Raw genomic sequence first — 26,442 nt, forward strand, 5'->3', positions numbered from 1 at the left:
ACCAGGAACTTTTACAGGGGAGATCCGTTCACCGTGGATGGGTGCAGGGAAGGCGGGCAAGCCCAGGTGCGGGCGCGGTGGATCCAGCACCGTGGGCGCCGCGCGGTGGCTCCCCCGCCTCCGCCCAGCAGCGCGGGCGGAGCTTTTCCTCTCCGCGTCCCGCCCGTTTCCTTTCCTCGCCGCCGCGTTTCTCCTCCCGCGCCGTCGGGCGCCCTGCCTATCCCTGCCCGGGTCCGGCCTGCCCCGCGGCGGCGCCCTCGTCCTCCCGCAGCAGCGGAGCCCGGGAGGGACCGGAGCGGCGACAGCGGCGGCGGGCCAGGCAGCCTCCCTCCCGTGCCGACGAGAGGACGTCCCGTCCAGGACTGCGCGGAGGGCTAGGACGAGAGGCGGAGGCGGTGGGAGGGGGCCCAATCCGTCGCCTCCGCCTCCCCGATCCTTCCCCCCCTCTCCCCACCCCCACCCCCCCGCGGCGGTGCTGAGCGGGCCCCCCGCCGGGGCCGCGATGTGCCGCCGCCTTTGTTTGCTCGAGGAGATGCCCCCTCCGCGCCGCTTGGTCCACGCCGGCGCCTATAAAGTCCGTCGGGGCCAGACGGGACGGTGACTCGCTCCGGGATCCCGCGCTTGCCTCGCCGCAATGACCCTCCTGGGCGCGGCGCTGCTGCTCCTGCCGCCGCTCGCCCTCGTGTGGCCGGGCCACGGCTCAGCCCCGCGCCCGCCCAAGCCCCTCTTGCCCATCCAGCCCGAATCGGCGGACCCTCTGCCCTCCAAGGGGGCGGCAGGTAGGTAGGACCCTCCTCCTCCTTCCTGGGACGCGCGGGTGGCGGAGGCTTCTTTGCAGGAGATGGGCCACCCCTCGGAAGGGTGCACCCAGCCCCGTCTCCCTTGCTTGGTTGGCACAGCTGCCCGGGCAGCGGAAGGCGAGCCTCGCTCCCATTTGCTTCCATGGACCGATTTCGAAGATCCTGTGCCCGCACCTCTTGGCCGGGCGGCAACCACGTCGAGGCCGGCGGGGACGCGGGCGTTTAGGAAGCCTCCCGGGCCGCTGGGACGAACGCGGGCGGGTTACCGACGGGCGAGGAGCGCGCTTCCAAGAGGGACAGGCGGGAAATGGACTGGTTGTGGGTACAGGGATGCCTGTTGAGAGGGTGACTCGTCGTGTGTGTGTGTGTGTGTGTGTGTAAGGGGCCAGCGTGCAACGGGAGGCACCAAACGCAGCAGATGGCACGAATCTCGGTAGGAAGAAAAGTTTCTTGCAAGGCGACCCCCACCCCCAAGGCTTTGCCCAGAGCTATTCCACGCAAGACACCCACACACGTTCAGTGTCTAGATGTGCAGTCCTGGGTGCTGCTGTGAGGTTGCAGGAATGTCGAGCGGGTCGAGGCGCGGCTCAACAGGTATCACGGCTCAACACGCACAAGTCACAGGACTTTCACCTTTAAGGTCCTGCAACAGGTGAAGAACTGGCGATGCACATTAGGTGTCCCTAAGATTATGCAGCAGTCCTGATGGATCAGTGGTTGGGAAAATGGGTTCCCTGACCAAAGACTTTATTTTATCTTTAATCAGGGTGGGAAGGAATGTGGAGGAAAGGAATTGGGGAGGGATCACCAGCTCAACTATTGCAAAGCAGCCCTAAGCGGTTGTAACAGTCGGTGGAGTGTGAAACTCTTAATCTCAGGGTCCGGTTTGAGCCTCACATTTGGCAGAAAGATTCCTGCATTGCAGGCGGATGGACTAGATGACGCTCGGGGGTCCCTTCCAACTCTACAATTCTAGGATTCTAACTGAAATGCATATTTATTTTATTGAGCAAGATTTATATATCACTTAATCAACAAAAGCCTGTCCATTAAAATTATTCATTAAAAATACCAATTAAAAAAAAACCCACGTCGACATGAAATATATCAACATCCAAATTAATCACTTTATTTATTCATGTACCTCTTCTTGTTCCATTCCTCTCCCGCCTTGGAAATTTATTTATTTATCTTGTTTATTTAGATTTGTATGTTTCTTGAGGCAGGGACCTGCCTTGTTGTTTCTTAGTATTATAATTGTTCATCCTCACAACAACCCTGTGAGGCAGGAGAGGCTGAGAGGCAGTAATTGGTCCAAAGTCACCCAGTGAGCTCCATGGCCAAGCGGGGATTTGAACCCTAGCCCCCCAGGTGTGAGTCACAGCACTTTAATCACTACACCACACTGTCTTTAATGGTCCTATTAGAGAGCATCCAGTCAACATTTACATAGTAGGTATAAAAATTATTAGGCGTTGCCAGGATTTTTGTTGGGGGGGGCAGGACTTTTGGGGGGACAGAACTGATGTGATTCGTCAGCTAGTTATTCTTATTGTTCTATTTGATGGGGGAGCTGCCCCCCTGCCCCCATCATATACGCCCAGTGCTTTTTTTTCCTAAAAAAATGTTTAGGGGTACTCTCATTTTCCTACTCATATTGAAATACTGCCCCTCAATGAGGCCAAACTTAGATTCACAAAATGTTTAGGGATATGCTTGCTCCTGCACCCCCCCCCCAAAAAAAAACCCACTGTCTACACGCCCATGCAGCAGGTCTACATAGGCTGGGTTAGGGCACATGGAGGGAGGAATTAAGAGAGTGGATTGGGAACTATGTCCTTGAGATGCGAGATAGAGAATGTTTGGGAAAGAGGTGATGCTTGGGCCTAGGGCTGAAATCCTGTACAGTACCTGGAAATGGTGAACCCCATTGAGAATTGGTGAACTTATTTCTGAGTTAAACACGCATAGGAATCCATTGTTAAGTCCGCTCATTATTAAACACACGCTTTACAACTGGAAGCTCTGGTTCCATCCTGATTCCAAATTGGGGGTGTCTGATCAGTAATGGGGTAAGTGTACCCCTGTCCCTGCCTGCTGTTGCTCTTTTATTTGTTCAATTTTAAACATCTTTATTATAAGTTCAAAAAGTACATAATTGTATGTGCACTAAACATTTTGAGATTTAATTAAAAGAGAGGAAAAGAAATAGGAGGAACAGAACCCGTGTAGAAGGGGAAATAAAGGGGGGAGAGGGAAAACCCACAAAACTGTATATTTGACAAGGTTGTTATTGTACTTCACCAGATCTTAAAATATTACAGTATTTGCAAGAATGGATTCCAAATACTGTATCATTGAATTTGACCATGGCAAATCTGCGTTTATATGCAAGTTGTTCATATGTTGCGAGTTTGTATAAGTCTTCAAACCAATCGTAGAAGGCAGCCGCATTTTTATTTTCCCAACTGATGAATTGGAATTCCCGCAGTTGCTCTTTCCTTCATCGCTGCTTTTTTTGGCGCTGAGAAGAAGTTTGAAGGTTATAAAGTCTGTTGAGTCCTAATTGAACTGGACAGCTCAGTTGGTTAGAGCATGGTGCTCGCCAAGATTGCAGGTTCGATCCCCTTATGGGACAGCTGCGTACTCCTGCATTGCAGGGGGTTGGACTAGATGATCCATGGGGTCCCTTCCAATTTGACAGTTCTTTGATTCTAAGAAAGGAAGCCTTGAGGGCAGGGCAAGCACTGCAGGTTGCTGGGTGGACCTGGGTGTGTCAGCAGACACCCTGTGCTTTTAGGGAACTGAATATATTTGGAGGAGGGGGTGCAGGCAGCTGGAAGACCGTACATTTCCTGCAGACCTGAGGTGAAGAAGGGCCTCAGAGGTTGATGTCAGGGTCCAGGTTGGTTCATATAGAGAGAGGTGTTCCTTGAGGTATTGTGGTCCTAGGCCATTTATGATGCTGGGTGGCTTAAAGGGGTGAAGGCAGGAGGCTTGCAAGGGCCCACTGCAAGGACCTCCAGTTAAAAGGATCAGAAGCAGCAGATTTGGGGCTGGATTCAGATAGCTGCTGCCAGTCAGTGCTCAGCTAAGTGGCCCAGTGGCCTGCCTCTGGGATAAGGCTTTTGAAAATGGCGGAGTTATGTGGAACTGGCAAGATTAACAGCAAAGATTAGAGACAACAGAACTTGAAATAGGAGCATCAGCGTTATTTATTAAGATAAATAGGTTAGAATGGATGTATTGAATATTATAAGTGAAATATGCATCATTTAAGGGTAAATATGGTAACCATGGAAATGGGGTACGGTAAGTCAATGGATAAAATTATTTATGGTCTATGCCAAAATCTGTAAAGTGTTTTTTTTGTGTTTTTTTGGTGCAAAATCAATAAATAGGTTTTTTTTTTAAATAGAGGCAACTTCATATGAGGCTTTCAGGAACATTCAAAACTCTTCCTCTCCCCCCCCCCCCCATTTCTTTTAGGCTGCTCTTTCGGTGGCAGATCCTATGCCCTGGAGGACACTTGGCATCCTGACTTGGGCGAGCCTTTTGGCATCATGCACTGCGTGGTCTGCTCCTGCGAGCCCGTAAGTGGTTATTTCTGATTCTTTTCCCTCCCTAGTTTTATTCCAGATGTGGGAGGGGGTTGCTGCAGAACCCAAGAGCAGGATTGGGGAACCTTTTCCAGCACGGGGGCCACATTCCCTTTTGAGCAACCTTTCGGAGGGTTGCAGAGTACCAGTGGGCGGGGCCAGGGGCCAGAGATGGGCGGAGCTATAATGGGGACTTTTCCCTTTGTGCTATAGGCTGGTTTCAGCACAAACTCACCTCCCCCCCAAATCCTCCACCTATGATGATGATAATAATAATTTTATTATTTATACCCTGCCCATCTGGCTGGGTTTCCCCAGCCACTCTGGGCAGCTTACAGTACATATAAAAAATATTGAAACATCAAACATTAAAAACATCCCAATAAGGGTTTCCCCTACTCCCTGGACCACAACATCACTGCTTGCAATGCATCCAAGGCATAGCACTGTCTCTCTGATTCCTCCTCCTTAAGTCTCACTTTTGCCCTTTTAGCAGGGAGGAAACTTGGTACAGTGGTACCTCTGGTTATGAACTTAATTCGTTCCAGAGGTCTGTTCTTAACCTGAAACCGTTCTTAACCTGAGGTACCACTTTAGCTAATGGGGCCTCCCGCTGCTGCCACGACGCCACGACGTGATTTCTGTTCTCATCCTGGGGCAAAGTTCTTTTTATATATATATCAGGGGTGGCCAACTCCCAAGAGACTGCGATCTACTCACAGAGTTAGTGATCTACCCCCTTTTTTTGGAGTTCAGGTCAAAGTTGTTGAGTCTTTTCAGGGAGGAGGTAAAATGTTGAGCTTTTTTTAGCAGAGCCACAGCTTCTTTGGGGGGACCCAATGATCTACCAGTGATCTACCACAGACATCCAGCGATCTACTGGTAGATCATGATCTACCTGTTGGACATGCCTGATATATATAAATAATTTTTATTCATTTTATAAGAACAAACAAACAAAAAACAAAGAAAACAACAAACAACACACAATAATTCTTATTATTTTCTACTTTTTCTTAACTTTGTTAGGTGACTTCCCCAAGTGCCCCCATCTGAATTCCACTTCTAATCCTCTTTAGCAGTTTCTAAAATCCAAAATATATCTACATCAACTTATTAACTATATTAAAAAATTCTCATCATAAATCTTAAACTTAGATTAAAATACAACATATAACTCCTTTTTCTACTCCGATAGCCTATATCAACTTCCTTAAGAGTTTCAAAATATTAAATATTACAATATTTTTTTCAAATATGCTTTAAACTTCTTCCAATCTTCTTCCACCTTCTCTTCTTTCTGGTCGGGGATTCTCCCAGTCAGTTCGGCGAGTTCCATAAAGTCCATCATCTTCATTTGCCATTCATCTATAGTTGGTATTTCTTCTGTCTTCCAATTCTTGGCAATTAATAATCTTGCTGCTGTTGTGGCATACAGAAGTGAGGTAAAGTTCTTAACCCGAGGTACTATTTCTGGGTTAGCGGAGTCTGTAACCCGAAGTGTTTGTAACCTGAGGTACAACTATATTACGGTAGTTGGTTCTGCCTCTCACTGGCTCTGGCGCCACCTGCTGTTGGCCTCCTTGCCATCCTCCCAGCAAGAACCAGCCACTTCCGCCACTATTTACCCTCGAAGCAGAGTCATGTCCCGGAAGCAGCCAAAGCCATTGCATGATACCCTGTGTTGAGCTTGCCTCTTTCCAGTCAGGAACACAGAAAAGCAGAAGGTGGTCTCCTTTGAGAACAACTAGCTTTTTCATGCTTTTGTCCGAGTTAGCCTCCCCGCCCCTCCTTTTTTTTCGTAGGGTGACAATCTGTGCTTCCAGTTCTCACTTTAAAACACCTTAAAAAATAAATACCGTAAATAAAATCTAAGGTCTGCTTTGGGAACTGGAAGTTCAGGAAACTCTGTTCTCTTCTGTAGGACAACAGTTACGCAGGCACACAAATACTGAGTGAGTTCCAAACTAGGTGAGTCCACAGGAGAGCCATGACCAGATTATCTCCTGTGGGTTTTTTCCAAAAGAAAAAAAAGAAATTAAAGGTAGATACATTTGAAACAAACCATCTCCCCTCCTTGCATACACACAGCTGCGTTTACCCTGTTTGGGGCAGGGGGAGGGAAGACCAGGAATTGCTCATCCCAGACCTCCCACCTTCATTACTCCCTGAGAGAGGCTCAAAAGTGCATTTAGTCACTCATTTTTAATGTAATGTAGAAAACTGCTTTCTTTTTCTTTCTGTCACACACACACACACACACACACACACACACACACACACACACACACCTTAATCACTTCAAGGTATGTGCCTTGCCTCAGGCCTCTTCTATTGATTTTAAACAGTTTTTAATGTTGTGTTTTGCACTGCTGTGACGTGCCATAGTCACACCTTCTGGCGAAGGACAGGTTATTAATAACAAGAATGATGCTAAGGCTAACTGCAGTGATCAGAGAGCTGGGATTTCAGAGTGGGGCTCTGGCTTGCAATTCTGTTCTGTCATTTGCATGTCTTTTTTGGACAAGGCCCTCACCTAATCCCCCATCAGCTGCAAAACAGGAAATTATAGTGTCCTGCAAAATGTAGATAGTCACACACACACTTCAGCTTGTTTATCTATTGGTCTATTTGTTGATTATTTTCTTTTCAGATTGTATTAAATTATTGTGTTGTTCTTTGATGATATTTTGCATAAGTTGCCTCATGTACTGTCCCCCCCACCTTTTTTTAAAGTGGGGGGTGCAAACAAATTCATAAATAACAGGGAGGCTGGGAAAGCAGATCTCATAAACACCCCACTTGCAGGCGCCCTTTACTGGGGAAGTGCCTGTACTTTTGGACGCAGTCACATTATTTCCTTTCCGCAATAGCTCAAAATGCTCTGGCACGTCCTTTGCTGCACGATATGCTCCAAGACAATTTCCTGAAGTAAATCTGCCGTCGCTGTTTGTCCCGGCTGCAGGGAGAGGGCAGTGCTGGGGCACAGGATTCATCTCTGGTGCAGTTGGAGAGGCAAGCAGACGGATTACCGTGTTTCCCCCTTTTTAAGACACCGTCTTATATTTATTTTTCCTTAAAAAAACACACTATGGCTTATTTTCAGGGGATGTCTTATTTTTTTATTAAGTATGGTACAGCAATCTACATTTATTCGATTTATTTTTTAAAAAAACACCCGGATCAGATGGCCCCCAAAAATAAAGACGTGCCGCTTCTGCTGCTGCGTTTCCTTCTAAATGCACAACAGAGGAGGCTGCAGAGTCCCAGCCACTTGCAGCGCGATCCTATGGCTCCTAACTCAGAAGAAAGCCCCGTGGAGTTCAGCGGAGCTCTGACAGCCAGGGACCAGTTTCGGCTGCGATCCTGCTGCTGCTGCCGCCGCCGCCGCACACATTTCCCCTGGGGGTAAAGCACGCCACTGAATGCGCAGGATGGCACTGTGCGCGAGCGAGGAGACGAAAGTTAACTGACCCAAACGGCAGATCCCCAAACCAAAGCGCACAGTCGGATCAAATGCCTGCGCCTCCTTTTGTGCATTGCTTCCTCCCTCCAGCCCCGCAAGAGGGTTAAAGGCAATAGGGCAGCCCAATCCTGTGCAGAGTGAACCTCCATCCGCCTGCGCTTCAGTGTGCGGGACCCGGGAGCGGGAGACGCTGCAGCGAGGAGAAGAGGCAGCGATGGCAAAGGGGGAGGAGGAGGAGGAGGAGGGGGGGGAGGAGGCGGGGGGGAGGAGGAGGAGGCCGTGGAAGTGGCTTCGGCTTCACCTCCTTTCCTCCCTCGCAAGGCTTCTCAGGAGCCCCGGCGCTAGGCAGAACCTCTGCACCAGGGCCATGATCCTCGCCCCCATCTCCTCCAGCCTCCCTACTCGCCCTTCCATGTTGGATGCCTTGCAGAAACCTCGCTTCTGTAGGTGCAGTTGCAGCCGGACGCTGAGTGCCGCTTCCCGGCTCCCCCACCCCGCGGTTTCCCTGCGGTCTGCCTCGATCCGAGGCCAATCAGGCTCCCGCATTGCTTCGTTCGATCGCCTTGAAAAAAATCAAAGCGGGGAAATGGCGTGGGCGGCGGCCGCTTTTGCTCTCTTTTCATCCAGTTCGTCTAAATACTTTCTTCCTCGTTTTCACTCAGGTTCTTCAGCTTTGCTTTAATTGCTGCTGTTGCCGCCGCCACTGCTATTGTGCTTTTTACAGCAGAGTGGATCCGGCGGCTTGCCGGGTCGGCGCCGATCAGCGCTGCGCTGAGCACCGGATCGAGGAAGTGGCCTGCAGGGTCGGCGCCCAGCAGCGCCACACGGAACACCACCTCCTCAATCCAGCACGGCGCTGCTGGACGCTGACCCTGCAGACCGGCTCCTCGATCCAGCATTCTGCGCGGCGCTGCTGGGCGCCGACCCTGCAGGTAGACCTATGGCTTATTTTCGGGGTATGTCTTAAATTTTACAAAGTTTAAAAATCCTGCCCTGGCTTATATTATGACTACGGCTTAAAAAGGGGGAAACACGGTAGCTTTGCTCTACGGTCCGCCCTAGATAGTACTGTTTGGCTTTGGTAGCCTGGAGAAGAGAAAACCGAGTGTTGATACGATAGCCACCTTCAAATATCTGAAGGGCTGTCAGATGGAAGAGGGACCAAGCTTGTTTTCTGCTAATTCAGAGGGTAGGACCCAAACCAATGGATTCAAATGACAAGGAAGGGGATTCCCATGAAACGTTAGGAAGAACTTTCTGATGGTAAGAGCTTTTCAACAGTAGAACGGACTCCCTTGGAAGGTGGTGGGCTCGCCCTCATTGGAGTTATTAAAACAGGTTGTATGGCCACCTGTCAGGGATGCTTTAGCTGTGATTCCTGCATTGAAGGGGGCTGGGCTAGATGACCTTTTGTGTCCCTTCGAACTCTAGAGTCCTATGATTCTGTGAATGCAGAATTTGCACTGAATTTATTATATTGATTCATGATGGGGGAAGTTCTTGAACCTCTAATGCCCCCCCCCCCCCATACACTATTTTTGTATGGCACATTTGTAACTATTTGTGCACTGATTATTCTCTCAGGCTGGTCACATGCAATCCCTCTTTCATAATTCCATAGCTTTTTATACCACGAATGTCCTGGTTTGTTTTTGTCCTGCTTTTGTTGCGCAACAACCCCTCCAGACAGCAATGATGCAGTAGCCCTGGGGAAGCACGGAGAGAGCAACCTAAGGCAGAACAAAGACACCATTGATGTGCTGTCAAGAACATGTTGCAGGATATGCCCGCAATGAAACACTAGCCTGGAGGGTTAGAGTCCTACAGGAAACAACCACACAAATGAACACACACACACACACACACACACACAGTGGAAGGAGATGTCCCACTTGCATCATACAACTCTTTGCACACTGCTGTTGTATCAGAAACATGGACATCCACAAGCTCACCCAGTTCCTTGCCCCTGGATGAGCCATAACACTCAGATTACCATCTTTCTTTAAAAGAAAAGAAAAGAAAGTTTCTAGCAGAGCCTGAGATGTGAGACAGAAAGTACAGGCCCTAATCTTCTCATTTTGGTGTATGAGATAAATTAGCCTGCTCCCCCGCTCTGCTTGGAAAAAATTCTGCAGATGCCCTTGTCAGAACTGCTTCCTCCTGGGGCTGGGAGAGTCAGGAGTGGAGGTGAAATGATTTTGCTCCCAGTGATACCTCTCACATTTCTCCTTGACAGATGTTGATATTAAGAAATCACATGGTATTCTTGGATTATTTACTGATTACGCAGTAAATATTTGAGATGAATATGTGGCATCCAGTTATGGATAAATCACCATCTACGGGAGCTGTCATGCAATACAATCTAGAATTTGATAGTTGACATTACAGTGGGCGTTTGACACTATTGAATGGTTGGTAAGGAGAACTTTTGACCGCTTGACATTTAATGGTCTTTGGCAGTATTTACTGTAGTTGTCAACATGAAAAACAAATTGAATATGTAAGCATATTCGATAGATGAGATGCAACAACATTCAATATTCCCAGTATTTGATATTTCATATTTGACAGCTGTCAAGATAAAAATAATCGAGAAAAATCAGCAAGCCAGGTAACGCGTGCAAATTTCAAAATAAATTTCACATTCAGATTCCGTGTTTTGAATTCCACTTTCAAACGTTGAGGATCATTGTAGGACATTTTGTCACATTTTAATGTTTTGTGAAGTTCTTTTCAGCTCTCGTTGAGGCTCATCTCTCTTTCAACCTTCCTCCTGAACCACTAGTTTGGCAATGTGAGCGGATAGCTGTAAATAATTGCATTACGGTGATGCTTTTACAGGTGTAAACTACTACCGTTCCCTGGTGTGAAATTGGAAAGCACCCATAGACAGTAGCATTTTGCTATCATAACAGCAGTGGCCTTCAGCCAATGCAGTATGCAACTTTCGGAACTTATCTCTGCATCATAAACTTCTTCTTCTTCTTCTTCTTCTTCTTCTTCTTCTTCTTCTTCTTCTTCTTCTTCTTCTTCTTCTTTTTTAAAAAAAGAGTTAAGTGAGGCTTCTCTGGAACTGATCATGAGATACGAGGTGCATATTCTGCGAGGTCCAGCACAGATGTGGAAGCACAGCTCGCAATGCCTCAGATGCATGTCCTCAATCATCAATATTTTCTCTTTCCTTCCACAGCAGAGGAATCGTCGTGGGAAGCCGACAGGCAAAGTCAGCTGTAAGAACATTAAGCATGACTGCCCCACCCCTCCTTGCAATGATGCCATCCTGCTTCCAGGACACTGCTGCAAAACCTGTCCGAAGGGTAAGGGTTGATGGTGAAAGTGGTGGGCCCTATGTTTTCCGTGGGGCGGAAGGTAAAGTGGGCTGTCCTCGTGGGTTGTGGGCCTCCCTGACACTAGCCAATCTGGCCTTCTCCCACGGCAGATGGATATTTGGGGGCCCTCATGAAGTGGGGTGTGAATTCGCCTCAGTTTCTAAACCACTTGCCTCACGGAGCCCCCTGGCACTCAGGCACCATTTTTCCTGTCCAGCCAGCCAGTTTCATTGGTCAGAGGAAGGTACAGTAGTGAATTGAGCGCTGGACCTCGATTGGGGAGACCCATCTTGTCCACAATGCTAACTTGATGACAAGCCACTATCTCTCAACCTAACTTTTCTCATAAAATTGGAGAGGGGCAGGGGTATGTTTGCCGCCCTGACTTGGTAGGCAAAAGCTCAGCATCGAAACATGAAACAAGTAAATAAAGGCAGTCCCCAAGTTTCTTTAGGTTATGCTAATCATATTCAAATCAGCCTAAAAGCGATTCATGAGGACTAGAAACTTCCTCCATTTTTGGCAGAGAGCAGAAGAGAAAGGGTACTCACTATCTTAAGGACCAACATTATATGACGCCGTCCCCTGGCAGAGTTTGTGTATGAAACGCTTCGCTGTAGCTGCCTGTGTAAGATGCATCCTTTCCAGCCTTCGTTGGCAGCAGTTTGAGGACACACCCTCAAGCCTGTTGCTGCAGGCGACTTCCATTTGAAAAGCTACTGTTTTCACGGAGAGGCTTGTGTATCAAATCTCTCAGACTGGAGGTGGAAGGGGAGGATATCCGAAGGAACGGGTGCTCTCTGGTTTATTCAGTGTGTTGATTTTGTGCATTGAGCCGGGGCCTGCTTCCCCTGTATAGTCTATTTCCCAGTTTGTTTGGGTCTCTCTGGGCACCTGAGAAGAAGGGAGCTTGTCTGTGATCATAACACCCTGAACAACACACCTGCTCCGGCCAGCTCAGCAGAGTTTGTTCTGGGACGGGAGACAGCTTGGGAACACAAGAGGGTTGTACGTTTCACAGGAGTATGAACTGTGCAGCCTGGTGGGGGCTTTAATGTTGCAAATGGGCCATCAAGATATTGCAAATGGGTTGTTGGTTTTTAAAACAACTTATTTTACTTGGAAACAGCAACTCTGGATTAAATGGGAGTAAAATACAGCCTGGCATTTTTAATGACAACAATGCCACAGGGACTGTGCAAGAAAAACCTTACAGGCATGAGGAGCACTGATCCCCACAATATTATTATTATTATTATTATTATTATTATTATTATTATTATCCCATCCATCTGACTGGGTTTCCCCTAGCCACTCTGGGCAACTCCCAGGAGAATAGTAAAAACAGGATAAAACATCAAACATTACAAACTTCCCTAAATGGGGCTGCCTTCAGATGTCTTCTAAAAGTCAGATAGTTGTTTATCTTTTATTATTATTATTATTTTCCCCATCCTGGGTGCAAGTTCCAGACCTGCTAGTGGCAGGCAAGCTCCTCCTATCTCAAGTACAAAGCAGAAAATTGGAGATCCCATGATAATCCATGTCTAGTCCCATGAGCCCCAAAGCCCGCTATGCCTATTCTCTCCTCCACTTCCTCCCCACCTCCAGTTCCACCCCTCACTTACCCCATTTATCAGGCACTTCAGCAGGTGGGTCTGGGAAATGTGTGGTCTTACCGGTGTCGTTGGGCGACACTCCCATCTTCCTTGCCTGTTGGCTCTGCTGACTGTGTCTCATGGAAGTTTCTGAGTCCTGCAAAATCTGGAGGGGCAAACCACCCCCTGAAATCAGTCAAAGGAAGGGATGGGAGCCATGCCTCTCTGGAAGACACATTTTTCATAGAATTATAAAACAATTGAATTGTTGAGTTGGGAGGAACCCTCATGGGTCATCTAGCCCAAGCCCTTGCAATGCAGGAATCTCAACACATGGTCTCCCATCCAATTAGAAACCATACCAGCCCCTGCTTAGCTTTGCAAACGTGCTATCAGTTTCATTGCTGCATTTTGGGTTGTGCTTCTCACCTGTCATTTGAGGTCAGCAAGTTTTAAGCCCCGGGAGCTATTTCCCCCAAGCCTAGAACTATGAATCTCTGCAAAAAGGCAGTCCCTTGGCAGAGGACGGCTATTGCGTCTCTCCATGCCTTTCTTGGGTGCTCTCTGTCTGGCCAGTGAATGGGCCTTTACTTTTACCCTGCTGGACTATTCCCCCTCCTCCCGAGTAACTTTTCTGCTCAAAGTAGGCCCTCCCCCCCAAAAAAGAAAAATTGGCAGAAAGTATAAGTTGATGGCTCCTGCCAACCTAGCAGTTCGAAAGCACGTCAAAGTGCAAGTAGATAAATAGGTACCGCTACAGCGGGAAGGTAAACAACGTTTCCGTGTGCTGCTCTGGTTCGCCAGAAGCGGCTTTGTCATGCTGGCCACATGACCCGGAAGCTGTACGCTGGCTCCCTCAGCCAATAATGCGAGATGAGTGCCGCAACCCCAGAGTCAGTCACGACTGGACCTAATGGTCAGGGGTCCCTTTACCTTTACCTTTAAAGGTAGATGGATTTAGGAAATGTGCTCGTGTGCGAGTTAGTCTGAATGGGCCAGAAAGATTGGCTGCTATTCAGAGCCATGTCTCTCTGTGTGTTTTGCCACCTTAGAAGAGGCAGGGTAAGGGGGCCTTGCACAAGACAGTATCCCAAACCCCACTAATATCTTGCACAGGATTTTGGGATTCACAAAGTCAGTTTGCTTGGGGAGCTGGCTGCTCCCGAAGCAGCAGAGAGCCTGGAGAGAATTGTGTCACCTCGTCCGGTTCCCGCTCCGATGGAAGTTGTCCTGTTGTTGCTCTGTTCCTAAGTGATTTGCACAAACACAATTAACTTTGTCCCAACCAGGATTACATAATAACAGCTTTTGTGCCGGTTCTTTCCCAAGTAGCATACAGACAAGCTCCCCTTGCCAAAAAGCCGTTTCCAACTGGGCTGGCTGATCATCGCAACCTGCTAAGGGTGGCGGTTAACCCTCTACCATCATGCCAAGGGCTCTCTGTTGATTTCTATGGGATTTTCTCTGGCTTCAAATCAGGCATAGGCAACCTTGGCTCTCCAGATGTTTTGTAACTACAACTCCCATGATCCCTAGCTAACAGGGCCAGTAGTAAGGGATCATGGGAGTTGTAGTTCCAAAACACCTGGAGAGACCAAGGATGCCTATGCCTGCTTTAAATCAAAAGGGGTTTTAGATCAGCTGTTGTGCAGATCAGGGTGTAAATGGAAGAAGGGAGCAGGGGACCAGAGCTTGCAAGGCCCACAAGTCAAATGGGAAACTGGGACTCCCTCTGAGTCAAGGGTCTTTTCTGGGCCTGTCAGTCAGTATTAGAAACTGTGCAGCAATGTAAATGGGGAAAGGAGGCATAAATTCTCAATGGGAAAGGAACAAAGATATGAACTCTGGACTCAAACAAAATTCCACTGTGCATCTTCCCCAAGGTGAAATCTTCTCTACAGTGGTACCTCGGTTTAAGAACAGTCCGGTTTAAGAACGATTCGGTTTACAAACTCCGCAAAACCGGAAATAGTGTCCTGGTTTGAGAGCTTTACCTCGGTCTAAGAATGGAATCCGAACGTGGAAGGGCACCGGCGGCGGGAGGCCTCATTAGGGAAAGTGCGCCTCGGTTTAAGAACGGTTTTGGTTTAAGAATGGACTTCCGGAACGGATTAAGTTCGTAAACCAAGGTACCACTGTATCTATATATATCGGGGTAGGGCATCGCATGAATCTCAGCTAGAGTTTGCCATGCATGAGCAATGGGCACATAGAACTGCCGATTTGGAAGGGACCCCTGAGGATCATCTAGTCCAACCCCCTGCAATATGGAGCTTTGCCACCTGTGTGACAGCTAAAGCCATGTTGGTCTCATGCATTTACTTATGCACAAGGGATTTTCATGCTGGATCCTGGTTTACTACAAAAAAATGTCTCTGTTCATCATAACTACCAGTATATTCCACTAGTTTGACTAAAAGAGGCCTCAAGGCTGCTCAGAATTTAAAATCCACAACATATTTGGGTGATATTGGAGGGGGCTATGCTGGGACCTTGCTGGGACTGAAGAAGAGAAGAAGAGTTTGGATTTGATATCCCGCTTTATCACTACCCAAAGGAGTCTCAAAGCGGCTAACATTCTCCTTTCCCTTCCTCCCCCACAACAAACACTCTGTGAGGTGAGTGGGGCTGAGAGACTTCAGAGAAGTGTGACTAGCCCAAGGTCACCCAGCAGCTGCATGTGGAGGAGCAGGGAAGCAAACCCGGATCCCCAGATTAGGAGTCTACCGCTCTTAACCACTACACCACACTGACTGTTGCTTGGTCCCTGCTCCTGCCAACCTAGAAGCTCGAAAGCATGTCAAAGTGCAAGTAGATAAATAGGTACTGCTCTGGCGGGAAGGTAAACAGTGTTTCCGTGTGCTGCTCTGGTTCGCCAGAAGCGGCTTTGTCATGCTGGCCACATGACCTGGAAGCTGTATGCCGGCTCCCTTGGCCAATAACGCGAGATGAGTGCCGCAACCCCAGAGTCGGTCACGACTGGACCTAATGGTCAGGGGTCCCTTGACCTTTTTATGCAAAAAAAGGTGAATAAATGTTTGCTCATCGGACACTGGATGTAGTGCTTCTCTGCTTTTTTGAGCTATTATCCCACTGTAGCCACATGGCATGATACCATACTGTGCTCTGACTTCATGACAACACCATGTAGCCGATCTGATTTGGCTACATGGTGATGTTGCAAAGACAGCTCAGAGCGATGGCACAAAAATATTACCCTCACTCTGATTTGGCTTCCCGAAAATACAATGTAATCAATCAGATTTGGCAGTGGAGTAATGCCACAGTACCAAAGCAGAGGGAAGGCAATGTTTCCTGGCCTCATGCGGGAGTAGCTAAAAAGGAAAGGTTCAAGTAGCAACATTGCTGCCACTGCCTGAACCTCAACCTGGTGGCACAGAATTGGCAAGCAAAGTAAACAGGGGAGTTTTTAGTAAAACCTTTTGACTCCTAGGAGCGGTAGCATAGCTCAATTACATACACTTCAAGGTCTTGCAGTATTAAATGATTTTGCACCTTTCCTGACACTTCCAAGCCTCCAACAGAACAAGCAAGTTGGGCAGGCTTCTCTTGGAAGGGCATTCCAACAAGCAAGGTGCCACCATGGAAAAAGCCCTGCTTCTAAGAGTTAGAGGAGGAAGCAATTTGAGGCGAAGCCTGTGATATGGGGATGGCTAGCACAGCAGTCCTTATGACACCATTACCTTTTTGACACAGCAAAGTTGCTACAAGTTGAATTTATCACAGGGTGAATATTTTCCTTGTTTGCATGCAAGGGACTCCCAGCGAAAGTGAAACTTTGTCCCGAGATGGTTAATTGCATAAGGAGCTCTTGCTGTCCTGGTGGCCGAATGATCACTGTGGTCTGGGGACGTGCCTCAGCAAACAGTTTACAAAATGACCACCCAGATGCACATTTGAGTAAATAAAAAGCACATTTGGGCAGCATTCATGATCACATGTGGATGCCATAAATCTTGGCGTTTCTGTCGCAAAGCATCTTAGCTCCCACACCAGTCTTGCTGTGCTCAGAATTAGCAAAATTCCACGAATACGAGCAAAGTTGGGAGATCCAATTCCTGGGTATTTTGCCAGGGACATTCAACAAGTAAGCTCCAATTTTCGGTTCTATATCCAAGGCAAAACATGACATGATGGGACTGCCATGTTTGTTTGTTCATGTCTGCCCTCTTGTTCCCTGGACTGAAATGGGTGATGATGTCTTACGGAATGTGGAAAGGGACGTTGTCACTGGGGGTGTCAAATCCTGCCATTACCCCCACCCCCTTTCAGCCTGTTGTTATAATTTGTATAGGAAAGCATTATATATATATAAATAAATGCCGCCAGAGTGAGAAAACCTTCTTTTGGTTGTGTGTGTGTGTGTGACACTGCATTAATGCAAATCCCTAAACTAGGGTAGCTTCCATAGTCTTAAAACACTTGGACTCTTCTTCTTTGGCAAACACTTGTAGCCGAGTAAGATTGTCTTCCATAAACACGGTTTTAACAATGGGTCTGTAAGTGACTGTGGAGGCCAATTCTGGATCCACACGTCCTTCCACAGTGGGGACATGGGTTTCCAGGCGGAAGTTGATCACGGTGTGGATTTGCCAAGAGTGCCTTCCTCTTAGCATGTTTCTCCCTTGCATCCTGAGTTCAAGTGTCTTCAAAGTCCATGACACTTTTGGTAAAGGCTGTTCTCCAACTGGAGCGCTCGCAGGCCAGTGTTTCCCAGTTGTCAGTGTTTATAGTACATTTTTAAAGATTTGCCTTGAGACAGTCTTTAAACCTCTTTTGTTGACCACCAGCATTACGCTTTCCATTTTTAAGTTCGGAATAGAGTAGTTGCAACTCTGTTCATTATTTTCATTGGCATGATCCTACACTTTGTCGACAGGAAACTCCCCACCGGAGTAGAAATCATATATTGAACTGTTGGACTACAACTCCCATAATCCCTGACTATTGGGCATGCTGGCCTGGGGCCGATGGGAGGTTGAGTCCAACAAGATCCGAAGGCCCAACATATTTGGGCCAACGCAGAGAGATCTGTCTCACCCTCTTCTTTGTCTTTTTAAAATTTTAGACATCCAGGGAAAAACCTGTTTTATATGCCCAAGCTTTTAATTGAATAGTAATATCTGGTTGGTTTACTTCTTTTGTGGGAGCTGGTTTTTGTCTACAACTTTACTTCTGCCCTTACTTATCTTAATATTTCATGCTGTTTTAATTTTCGTGTTGGATTTAACAGTGGAGTGTTTTTATTATTACATTTGATGCCTTGGGAACGCGCCTGTGTTGAAAAGTGGCCTGTGTGTTTTAGCAATAAATGAAGAGAAATGGAATAAAACTTGCCTCAGGTGACAGATTTTGGGCTCCACAGCAAGTGGTGAATGGCCAGCTGTATCATCTGTTCTTATTATTGCGGTGCTTCAGCATATGGGAAGCGCCATTTTGGCTGATCGTTTTGTTTACCTCAGAGGCCAAAATGTCTTCATCTAGCCCTGAAATTGGGGCACTTTCCTACATGGAGATAATGTAGAGGGGAAATGACATTTAAAGATGGCAAAGGGGGAGTTTCCCACAATGCCTCTGGCACTGGGGCACTGTGATAAATTAAAATGGGAGTTAGACCTATCTGCCTGGTGCTGTTTACAGGTGCTGCTGGATGTTACCAGGTAAGTTTCTCAGGGAGGAGAGGACCCACCAAAGCAGGCATCCCCAAACTTTGGCCCTCCAGATGTTTTGGACTACAATTCCCATCATCCCCGACCACTGGTCCTCTTAGCTAGGGATCATGGGAGTTGTAGGCCAAAACATATGGAGGGCCGCAGTTTGGGGATGCCTGCACCAAAGGATACTTTTCCTATGGCCAGCTTGAACTCACAGCTGGCCCTGACCAGGAGCAAGAAAGGGGAAGGGGGCATTGCAAGATGAATCAAAGTGTGTTTCTGTATTCGTCGTCTTTCTGTGATGCCAAAAAAAAACCTTGCTTCCTGTCATCCATCATGCAGCCGCTCCCAGCATCCCAGAGAAGAGACCTGAGCCACTGTTTGACAACTTTGAGTACTTACAGGATAAGGAAGATGACTTACATAGGAATTACAATGACCGTGCCTACCTAAGTTCTGAGGATTTGGTCCGAGATGACAGCCGCATAGGTATGGTCTGGGGTGTGTGTGTGTGTGTGTGTGGGTGGGTGGTGGTGAGAGACACAGAAATCAACTTTCTGATTTTCTTTCTTTCTTTTAAAAAAAACAGCAACCATGTTTCTAGTCCTTGTGACTGCAGGTGTATCTGATTGCAGTGGAAGCTGGTGCCCTAGGGCTAATGGGACACAGCCCTCCCAAGAATAATGTCAAGGAAAAAAAGGAAAAGAAATTGTCCCCCAAATATCAAAGCCACATACTCTGTCCCACTTTCATTTGAAGTCAGGGACACTCTGCAAACATTCATACCAATCTACCGTCCTATGGAAAACCAGGCCTTTGCAGATTGTGACAGATTGGACTGCACTTCAAGGCAGCCCCGCTATGAAGGCTTCTACTCTACTCCCATCTGTAGTTAGGAGGCCCATCCACATCCTTGGTATGGCCTTGTGGGGCTGCCTTGGAGGGCAGTCCAAGCATGCTCAGAGCTGCTTCCTAGAGCCACACCTAAAACTCAAAGCACCTTCTTTGTAGCTAGCCAGAAGCATAGCTGTCAAGTCTCCCGTTTTTCGTGGGAAACCCCCATATTTAAATCTGTTTCCCGCTGTTATCCCGAATTGAAACATATCCCGTAAATTCCCCGGGATTGGCGAGTGCTGCCGAAAATCGCCTCTGCTGCATGTGCAGAAGCAATTTCTGGTGCCCAGACATGCAGACACAGGCAGCCCGGCACCAGAAGTTGCTTCTGCGCATGTCTGGACATTCACAGAACCGGTTTCCAGTGCCACTCTGCCCATGTCTGGGCACCGGAAATCGGGCAGAGCCGGCACCGGAAGTCGCTTCTGCGCATGTCTGGACATGTCTGGATCGCTTCGACATGTCTGGACATGTCTGGATCGCTGAGTCGCTTCTGCGCATGTCTGGATGCACTCTGCGCATGCTTGTGCCATTTATTTCTATAGTTCCTAATCAGATCTCCTCTGCTCAAGCCGTGAGGGGAGACTTTGGCTTGCAAGGAAGAGCTGGTGGTGCTAACAGTTAAACCCTTAGACAGCATCACAGGTCAGTTGAGGAGAATATTCTCTGCATGTTTTCCTTTTCACGATGCCAATTGCCTTCATACTTTTGAGCATGCCAGAGATTGTGGAGACGCCACTTAAAGATTCTCTTCTCTGTCACTGGTTCATTGTGGGGTGTTGGGTATCCTGGTGTCCTTTCAATGAAAGGAGTAGCCAGGTAGCCATGGCTTACAGCACAAATGACTCAATAGTCAGGTAGCACTTCAGAATGTATTCTTGCATAAGTTTTTTAATGGATTGCCAAGACTGAAGCATCTGATGAAGTGGACTGTAGCCTGAAAAAGCCTATGCCATAATGAATTTGCTAGTTCTTTAACGTGCAAGTACTGTTCATTTTTCTTGTTTTGCTGAAGTTGCACTATGGTCTACTTTACAGGGTTGTTGTGAGGATGAAAAAATTGCAAAATACTTTGGCAAACTTAAAATGCTCTTACAAAAAAGCAGGATGGTGCAGGGGATGGTTTAGATGTAATATGGGATCATGGATTGCACCCTGCCTGTGCACCACGCCCAGGCAAGCTGGTCCTACCCAGACAACAACACGCTGGATTTTCCGAGAAGCTACATGTAAAGTCCAGTGTCTGCAGGCCCTTAATAATAATAATAATAATAATAATAATAATAATAACAATAACAATAACAATAATAATAAATTATTTATACCCCGCCCATCTGGCCGGGTCCCCCCCCCGCCACTCTGGGCAGCTTCCAACACACATTAAAATACATTAAAATATCACAGATTAAAAACTTCCCTAAACAGGGCTGCCTTTAGGTATTTTCTAAATGTCAGGTAGTTGTTTATCTCTCTGACCTCTGATGGGAGGGTGTTCCACAGGGCAGGTGCCACTACCGAGAAGGCCCTCTGCCTGGTTCCCTGCAACCTCACTTCTTGCAGGGAGGGAACCACCAGAAGGCCCTTGGCACTGGATCTCAGTGTCCGGGCTGAACGATGGGGGTGGAGACGCTCCTTCAGGTATACAGGACCTGATTGTATCCCAGATTCTTTTTTCTTTGGTTGTCTGGTTAGGCTTTTTCCATGATTCAAAAGCTGCAGGCAGGCTAGAGGGAGAGAAAAAAAATCATTTTGCTTGTTTCTTATTTATCAGTGTTGCTTGTATGACTATTCCACCCTCCCTCCAAGGAGCTCACGGTGGCATAATTCACAAGTCGTGTTTTCTCCATGTTATCCTAACAGCAACCCTGTGAGGTGGCAGCGGAGGAAGCCAGGGGTGGGGCGAGCCGCGCGGGGCCTCCGGAGTCTGCTTGCCTCCTTCCACTCAACCTCCCTACAGCTGGGGGGGAGGCAGCAGGCGGACCGTTTGGGCAGCATGGAGCCTGAGCATGCCCAAGCCACTGCATCTCTCCCAGGAAAGACGCGTGGCTCGGGTACGCTGCAGGCCCTGCGGAGAGTGCTGCCCGGCGTTTTGTCACCCCCCCCCTCAGTGGTGACACCTGGGGCGGACCACACCCCCTTCCTCCGCCCCTGCTGTGAGGTAGGTTAGGTCGAGAGACTGGCCCGAAGTCACACAGTCAGCTTCTTGCCTGATTTTTAACCCGATGTTCCCAAGTCAGAGTCCATTTAATAGCTCTCCACCTTGCTCCACGTTCTGGAAATGATATAGAACCCCTGTGGAATCCAGTGGAGCTTACTTCCGAGTAATGTACAGCTTCTTGGGCACAAATGTCCACACTACAAATTGTGACAACCAGGATTCCTTCTGAATTGGGATAAAACACTTTTCAGTTCAGTTAGGTGCTGCTTGTAAAATTGCAATGCTCAGGTGTCCACAGAATCTTTGCAAAGGAGGATGGGGAGAAAACCAGGACAACTTGACCACACTCCTGTGACATCTCATTGGCCACACACTCATGACCTGCTAGCAGCCCTAGCTACCACCGCCTGAATGTCTGTGAGCAGCATCTGCTAAAATCTGGGAAGACAGAGGAGTGTGACTGAATCACATTTTTAGATGTGCCTTCACTCCCTCGCATAGCAGCTTGCCCCTCCCATAACGGTGCAAAATTGAGATTTGGTTTATGCAAATTAAAATTATGCAAACTTGCTCAGATTTTCCTATTCATTCAGGTAGTAGAATCCAATTTTTCCTGTCACAGAATTTGGATAACCTGGATACATTTTATTTTATTTTATTTTAAAAAATTGTGACACTGATTCCATGCAACCCTCCTAATATCTTGAGCTGGTATGTGCTGCACCTGGCACATACCCAAGTAGGGATGTAGGGAGAAAATCAATCCATTTGCATTTAAAGACAAACATCTCTATTTCTCACTTTCCAACATGGTACCCAAACTGAAACACAGCCACTCATCAAAACTCACATTTTTCTGAATTTTGCAGTGCAGTTTCATTGACAAAGGTTGCATTAAAATGCATATATTTGTGAAAACAACACAGAAGAATGCATTGTTTTTAAGAATAATTGCATTGTAGAAATATGTATGTTAGGCAAAACTGCATTAAAATGTGTATATTACAATAAATTCACATAAAAACTCTGATGAATTTTCAGGAGCACTTTTTTTTAAAGCACAGATTTGACATGGAAATGCGAGAAGCGAATTTAAGATTGGAAAAATGAAAAGCAGAGATAATCTAAAAGCGACAGATTTGCCCGTTCCTACACCCCAGTTAAATGCAAACCCGAACCTTGGTAAATAAGGACTCAAGGTAGCTGCGGCAGAAGTACAGGAAGCGGGGAACTGGAATTTGGATATTTTGCGAATCCTGAGGTGGTGCAATTTAGGCCTCCTTCAACCTTGTGTCATAAGACCATGTTGGGATCAGCCCAATGATTCATCTAGTCCAGCATCCTGTTCTCACAGTGGCTGACCAGATACCTGCGAGAAACCCACAAGCAGGACCAGAGCCCTCTCCCCTCCTGTGCTCTCCGGCAACTGGTATTTGGGAACATTGCTGCCTCCAACTGTGGAGGCGGAGCACAGCCATCATGGCTGGTAGCCAGCTATAGCCCACTCCTCCATGAATTTGTCCCACCCTCTTTTAAAGCCATCTAAGTCAGTGCCCACCACTTCCTCCTGATGGAGGGAGTTCCGTAGATTAACAATGTGTTGCAGGAATAAGTCCTTTCTTTGATCTGTCTCAAATCTTCCAGCATTGAGCTTCATTGGCTATCCATGAGTTCTACCATTTTGAGAGATCCATTTTCTCCACACCAGCCCCAATTTTATACAGTTCTGTGATGCCTCCCGTTACTCACTTTTCCCGCAATCCTCCAATGCTACAGTCTTTCCTCATTGGGAAGTTGCTCCTTTCCCTTGATTATTTGGGTTCCCCATTTCTGAACCTTGTCAGGTACCGGTAGTTCACTTTTCTTTGCAGCAGATAGATAAAGGGTTGGGGTTTTTTTTTTGGTCATTACTGTTGTTTTTTGCAGAATGCTGAAGTTAATATAATAAATAGAGGCTTTTTGGAGGACAGTAATAAAGAAGATTAATAGCATTTTCCAAATAAATATATAATTGGGACCAGTGCTATCTTTATTGAATTATGTAAAATTCTTCCCCTAGTTAGACAGGACAGAGTCGCTTTTGTATATAATTAGAAATGCAATGATGTTATAATTGAGTAAACAAAGGGGTTTTTTATTTAAATTTAAGCAATAATACTGCAGAACAGAATTAACTTTTGGAATCGGTTTATGTTTACAGCGTTTACACGGTTCCTTGAAAATATACATGGGTGCTTTTGTAAGACGGGGACTTGGGATCCAACACAGTAGAAATGAATCTAGCACTTGTGAATTTATAAAACCTACAAAGGGCAGATCTGTAAAGTTAGTTTACTAGCTCAGTTTATAAATGTGGTTAGGAATAAATTTATCAGTTTTGAAAATGCAATCGCTGGTGTTTAGAGTTTTAATACTTTCAGTATGAGTAAGCATGGTTTTTGTATGTGTGCATGTTTATGTCATCATTTATTGAACTTGCGTTTAAAAAAAGATACAGTGGAGGCATTTATCACATATAAATGTAGAACTGTAGACTTCAAAATATATATATCTGGTTCTTCAGGCTTCCTGGATCACTTGCAATGTATGCAGAATCACAGGCAGTTCCCTTTTGCTCCTCAGATTTTGTGTCCTTGCTAACCAGCGGCTCAGAGACCCAGGCACCCGTGTCCAGCGCAGTGGCAAAAGCCAGGTTCACTCTTGTGCGTTCTCACCTCCTCTTCTCAATCAACTATGAGAGGTGAGTAACACCCAGTCTGATGTTCAGGGTGGGGAGAAGCACGTAGCAGAGCTGGACTTTGGTAATTTCGGGAAATGTGGTGCCCTGAGCGAGGCTAAAATTTGGCACCTCCGATTGTTCCATCTAGCTCAGTACAGTCGTCCCTTGGTACTTGGGTGTTTTGGCTCCCGAACACCGCAAACCCGGAAATGAATGTTGCGGTATGCGAATGTTCTTTGGAACCTGAACATCCGACGGGGCTTCTGATTGGCTGCAGGAGCTTCCTGCAGCCAACTGGAAGCCGTGCTTTGGTTTCCGAACATTTTGGAAGTCGAAAGGACTTCCAGAACGGATCCCATTTGACTTCCAGTGAGTGGCAGCAGCTCTCCAGGCAGAAAGACTCCTCCCCGTCACGGTGGTTATTATTTTTTATTAAAAACAAATTTTGGGGGGAAGCGGGAAAGGCTCCAGTAAAGAAGTTCAGCATCCACATGTTGGCGAGGCCCCAGCTGCCTCTCCTTGCTTGCACAAGGCTGGGGTCAGCAGGGGTCTTTCTGCCTTCTGCCTGGGGCTTGGCTCCGGGGAGCTGCAATCAATCAGTCTCTGCTGATTGTTAAATCCTCCTTCTGCCTGCTCCGGGAGAGAGCTGCGGCCAGCCTCTCTGCCGTGGTGGTCCCTCCTCTTTTTCCAGGCTGTTGCATAGCCGAGCAGTGACTAATTTCAAAATGCATCCACAAATCCCCAAAAAACAGCCTCAAAGGCTGTCGTTATTCCTTTTTAAGCAGGGCCAAGGAGAGTTGCATTTTTCAAGCTGCATAAGGGAGAGAGGCTAGCCTCTTGAGGGGCACCATCTATCCTCCTGCAGGGGGTTCATTGGCAAAAATTTGGGAGTCTGCAACTGCGGTTCCTTGCTTGCCAATGGCAAGCATAAATCTCCTTCTGGACATTGTATCTCAGTGACTCCTCTATAACTCGGTGGCCGGGGGTGTGCTTTCAATGCAGAAAGCCCACGGGCTAAGTCCCTGAAATCTTGGGGTGGTGTGGGGTGAACCACACAATTCAGATAGCAGCACTGAGAAGGACCTTCCTCTGCCTGAGACCCTGAGGAGCCTAGGGTGGCCGTGCAGGCTAGGGATGATGGGAGCTGGAAGGGACCCCCCCAGGTCATCTAGTCCAACCCCTTACAATGCAGGAATCACAGCTAAAGAATCCCCTACAGATGGCCATCTGAACTCCAAGGAAAGAGAGCCCATCACCTTCTGAGACCCAGTAAAGCTGTCCCTGGGGCTTTATGCATCCTTGGAAAAGTACAAAATGAAAAGATAACCAAACACTGTACGCAGTATGGTAATGCAGACTTTGAATGCTTTTAGACAGGGTGACGTTGCCACACTACCATATGATAGCAGTAGCAGCCTGGGGACACTTTTAGCATGCACTGGGCTGCAAAATCCATTGGCATTTTGAAGGCTGTTTAAAGAAGCTGGCGGGGCGCTCTGGAGCTAAGTCAGGTTGGTGGTACCAGCCTAACCTATTAGTCCCATTCAATGTTTCCTGTTCTGGTTGCAACCTCAAACCCACAGCCTCTGCCTTTTCTTCTGCAGGCTGGGTCAGCCAAGCCGAGTCCGTTTCACAGACGCTGGCGGGACTGTCCTCTTTGAGCATCCTGTGCAAAAGGGCCCCTCCCCCCAGGATAACATGGTGAGTGACCCATGAGGTCATTGTCCCAATTATTCTACTCCCCTGTAGGCTTTGGAGCACTGTGTGGCTGAAACAGCAAGGCATGTTGCTGTAGAGGGAAGTGAGGGGCAGGTGGGGCACGTCCACCTGGGAAGGCAGCCCATCCAGGAGAAGGAAAACTCTCATCCTAAACATCTGCTGCCTTGGGAGATGAAAAGGCTCAAGAGCAAACCCTACACAAATCCAGAGCGGAGTCCCTAAGGCAGTTGGATGGTGCCTTGTATACCTCCTCCCGGCAATTCCTGCAGCCATGCTGGTGCCAATAGCCATAGCTGCCAAGTACCCCGTTTTCCCCGGGAAACCCCCGTTTTTACTTACCTTTTCCCGTTGTTCCCCCGTATCACTTCGTCTCCCGTTTTTCTCCATTATTTTCTCCTGCCGTTGACCTTTTTTTCTATGGGCACAAAAAATGGCCGCTGCTGGCTTCAAAAGTCGCATCTACGCATGACCGGAAGTGC

At 47.5% G+C, this 26,442-nt stretch overlaps 1 protein-coding gene and 1 long non-coding RNA gene across 3 annotated transcripts in view; one reads left to right on the forward strand and one right to left on the reverse strand.

Moving 5' to 3' along the window:
• Nucleotides 1–225: 225 nt before the first annotated feature.
• Nucleotides 226–26,442, forward strand: part of CHRD (chordin) — a 47,528-nt gene continuing 21,311 nt past the window's right edge. The window contains exons 1-6 of one of the 2 annotated variants that reach the window (XM_035133669.3): nucleotides 226–779; nucleotides 4,290–4,393; nucleotides 11,062–11,188; nucleotides 18,816–18,962; nucleotides 24,148–24,265; nucleotides 25,849–25,945. In XM_035133669.3, coding sequence (XP_034989560.2) covers nucleotides 635–779; nucleotides 4,290–4,393; nucleotides 11,062–11,188; nucleotides 18,816–18,962; nucleotides 24,148–24,265; nucleotides 25,849–25,945 — 738 coding nt within the window. In that variant the 5' untranslated portion in view covers nucleotides 226–634. Of the gene's footprint in view, nucleotides 780–4,289; nucleotides 4,394–8,993; nucleotides 9,129–11,061; nucleotides 11,189–18,815; nucleotides 18,963–24,147; nucleotides 24,266–25,848; nucleotides 25,946–26,442 lie in introns of those variants that run through there. The other variant, XM_035133672.3, reaches the window with a different exon arrangement.
• LOC148685776 (uncharacterized) lies at nucleotides 5,697–11,878 on the reverse strand. Its single transcript, XR_015949919.1, has 2 exons — nucleotides 11,752–11,878; nucleotides 5,697–6,405 (listed from the first exon to the last, which is right to left on the reverse strand). It is a non-coding gene; the product is annotated as an uncharacterized LOC148685776 (long non-coding RNA).

The sequence above is a fragment of the Zootoca vivipara genome, chromosome 5 (genome assembly GCF_965207765.1).
Source record: "Zootoca vivipara chromosome 5, rZooViv2.hap1.1, whole genome shotgun sequence".
Taxonomy (NCBI): domain Eukaryota; kingdom Metazoa; phylum Chordata; class Lepidosauria; order Squamata; family Lacertidae; genus Zootoca; species Zootoca vivipara.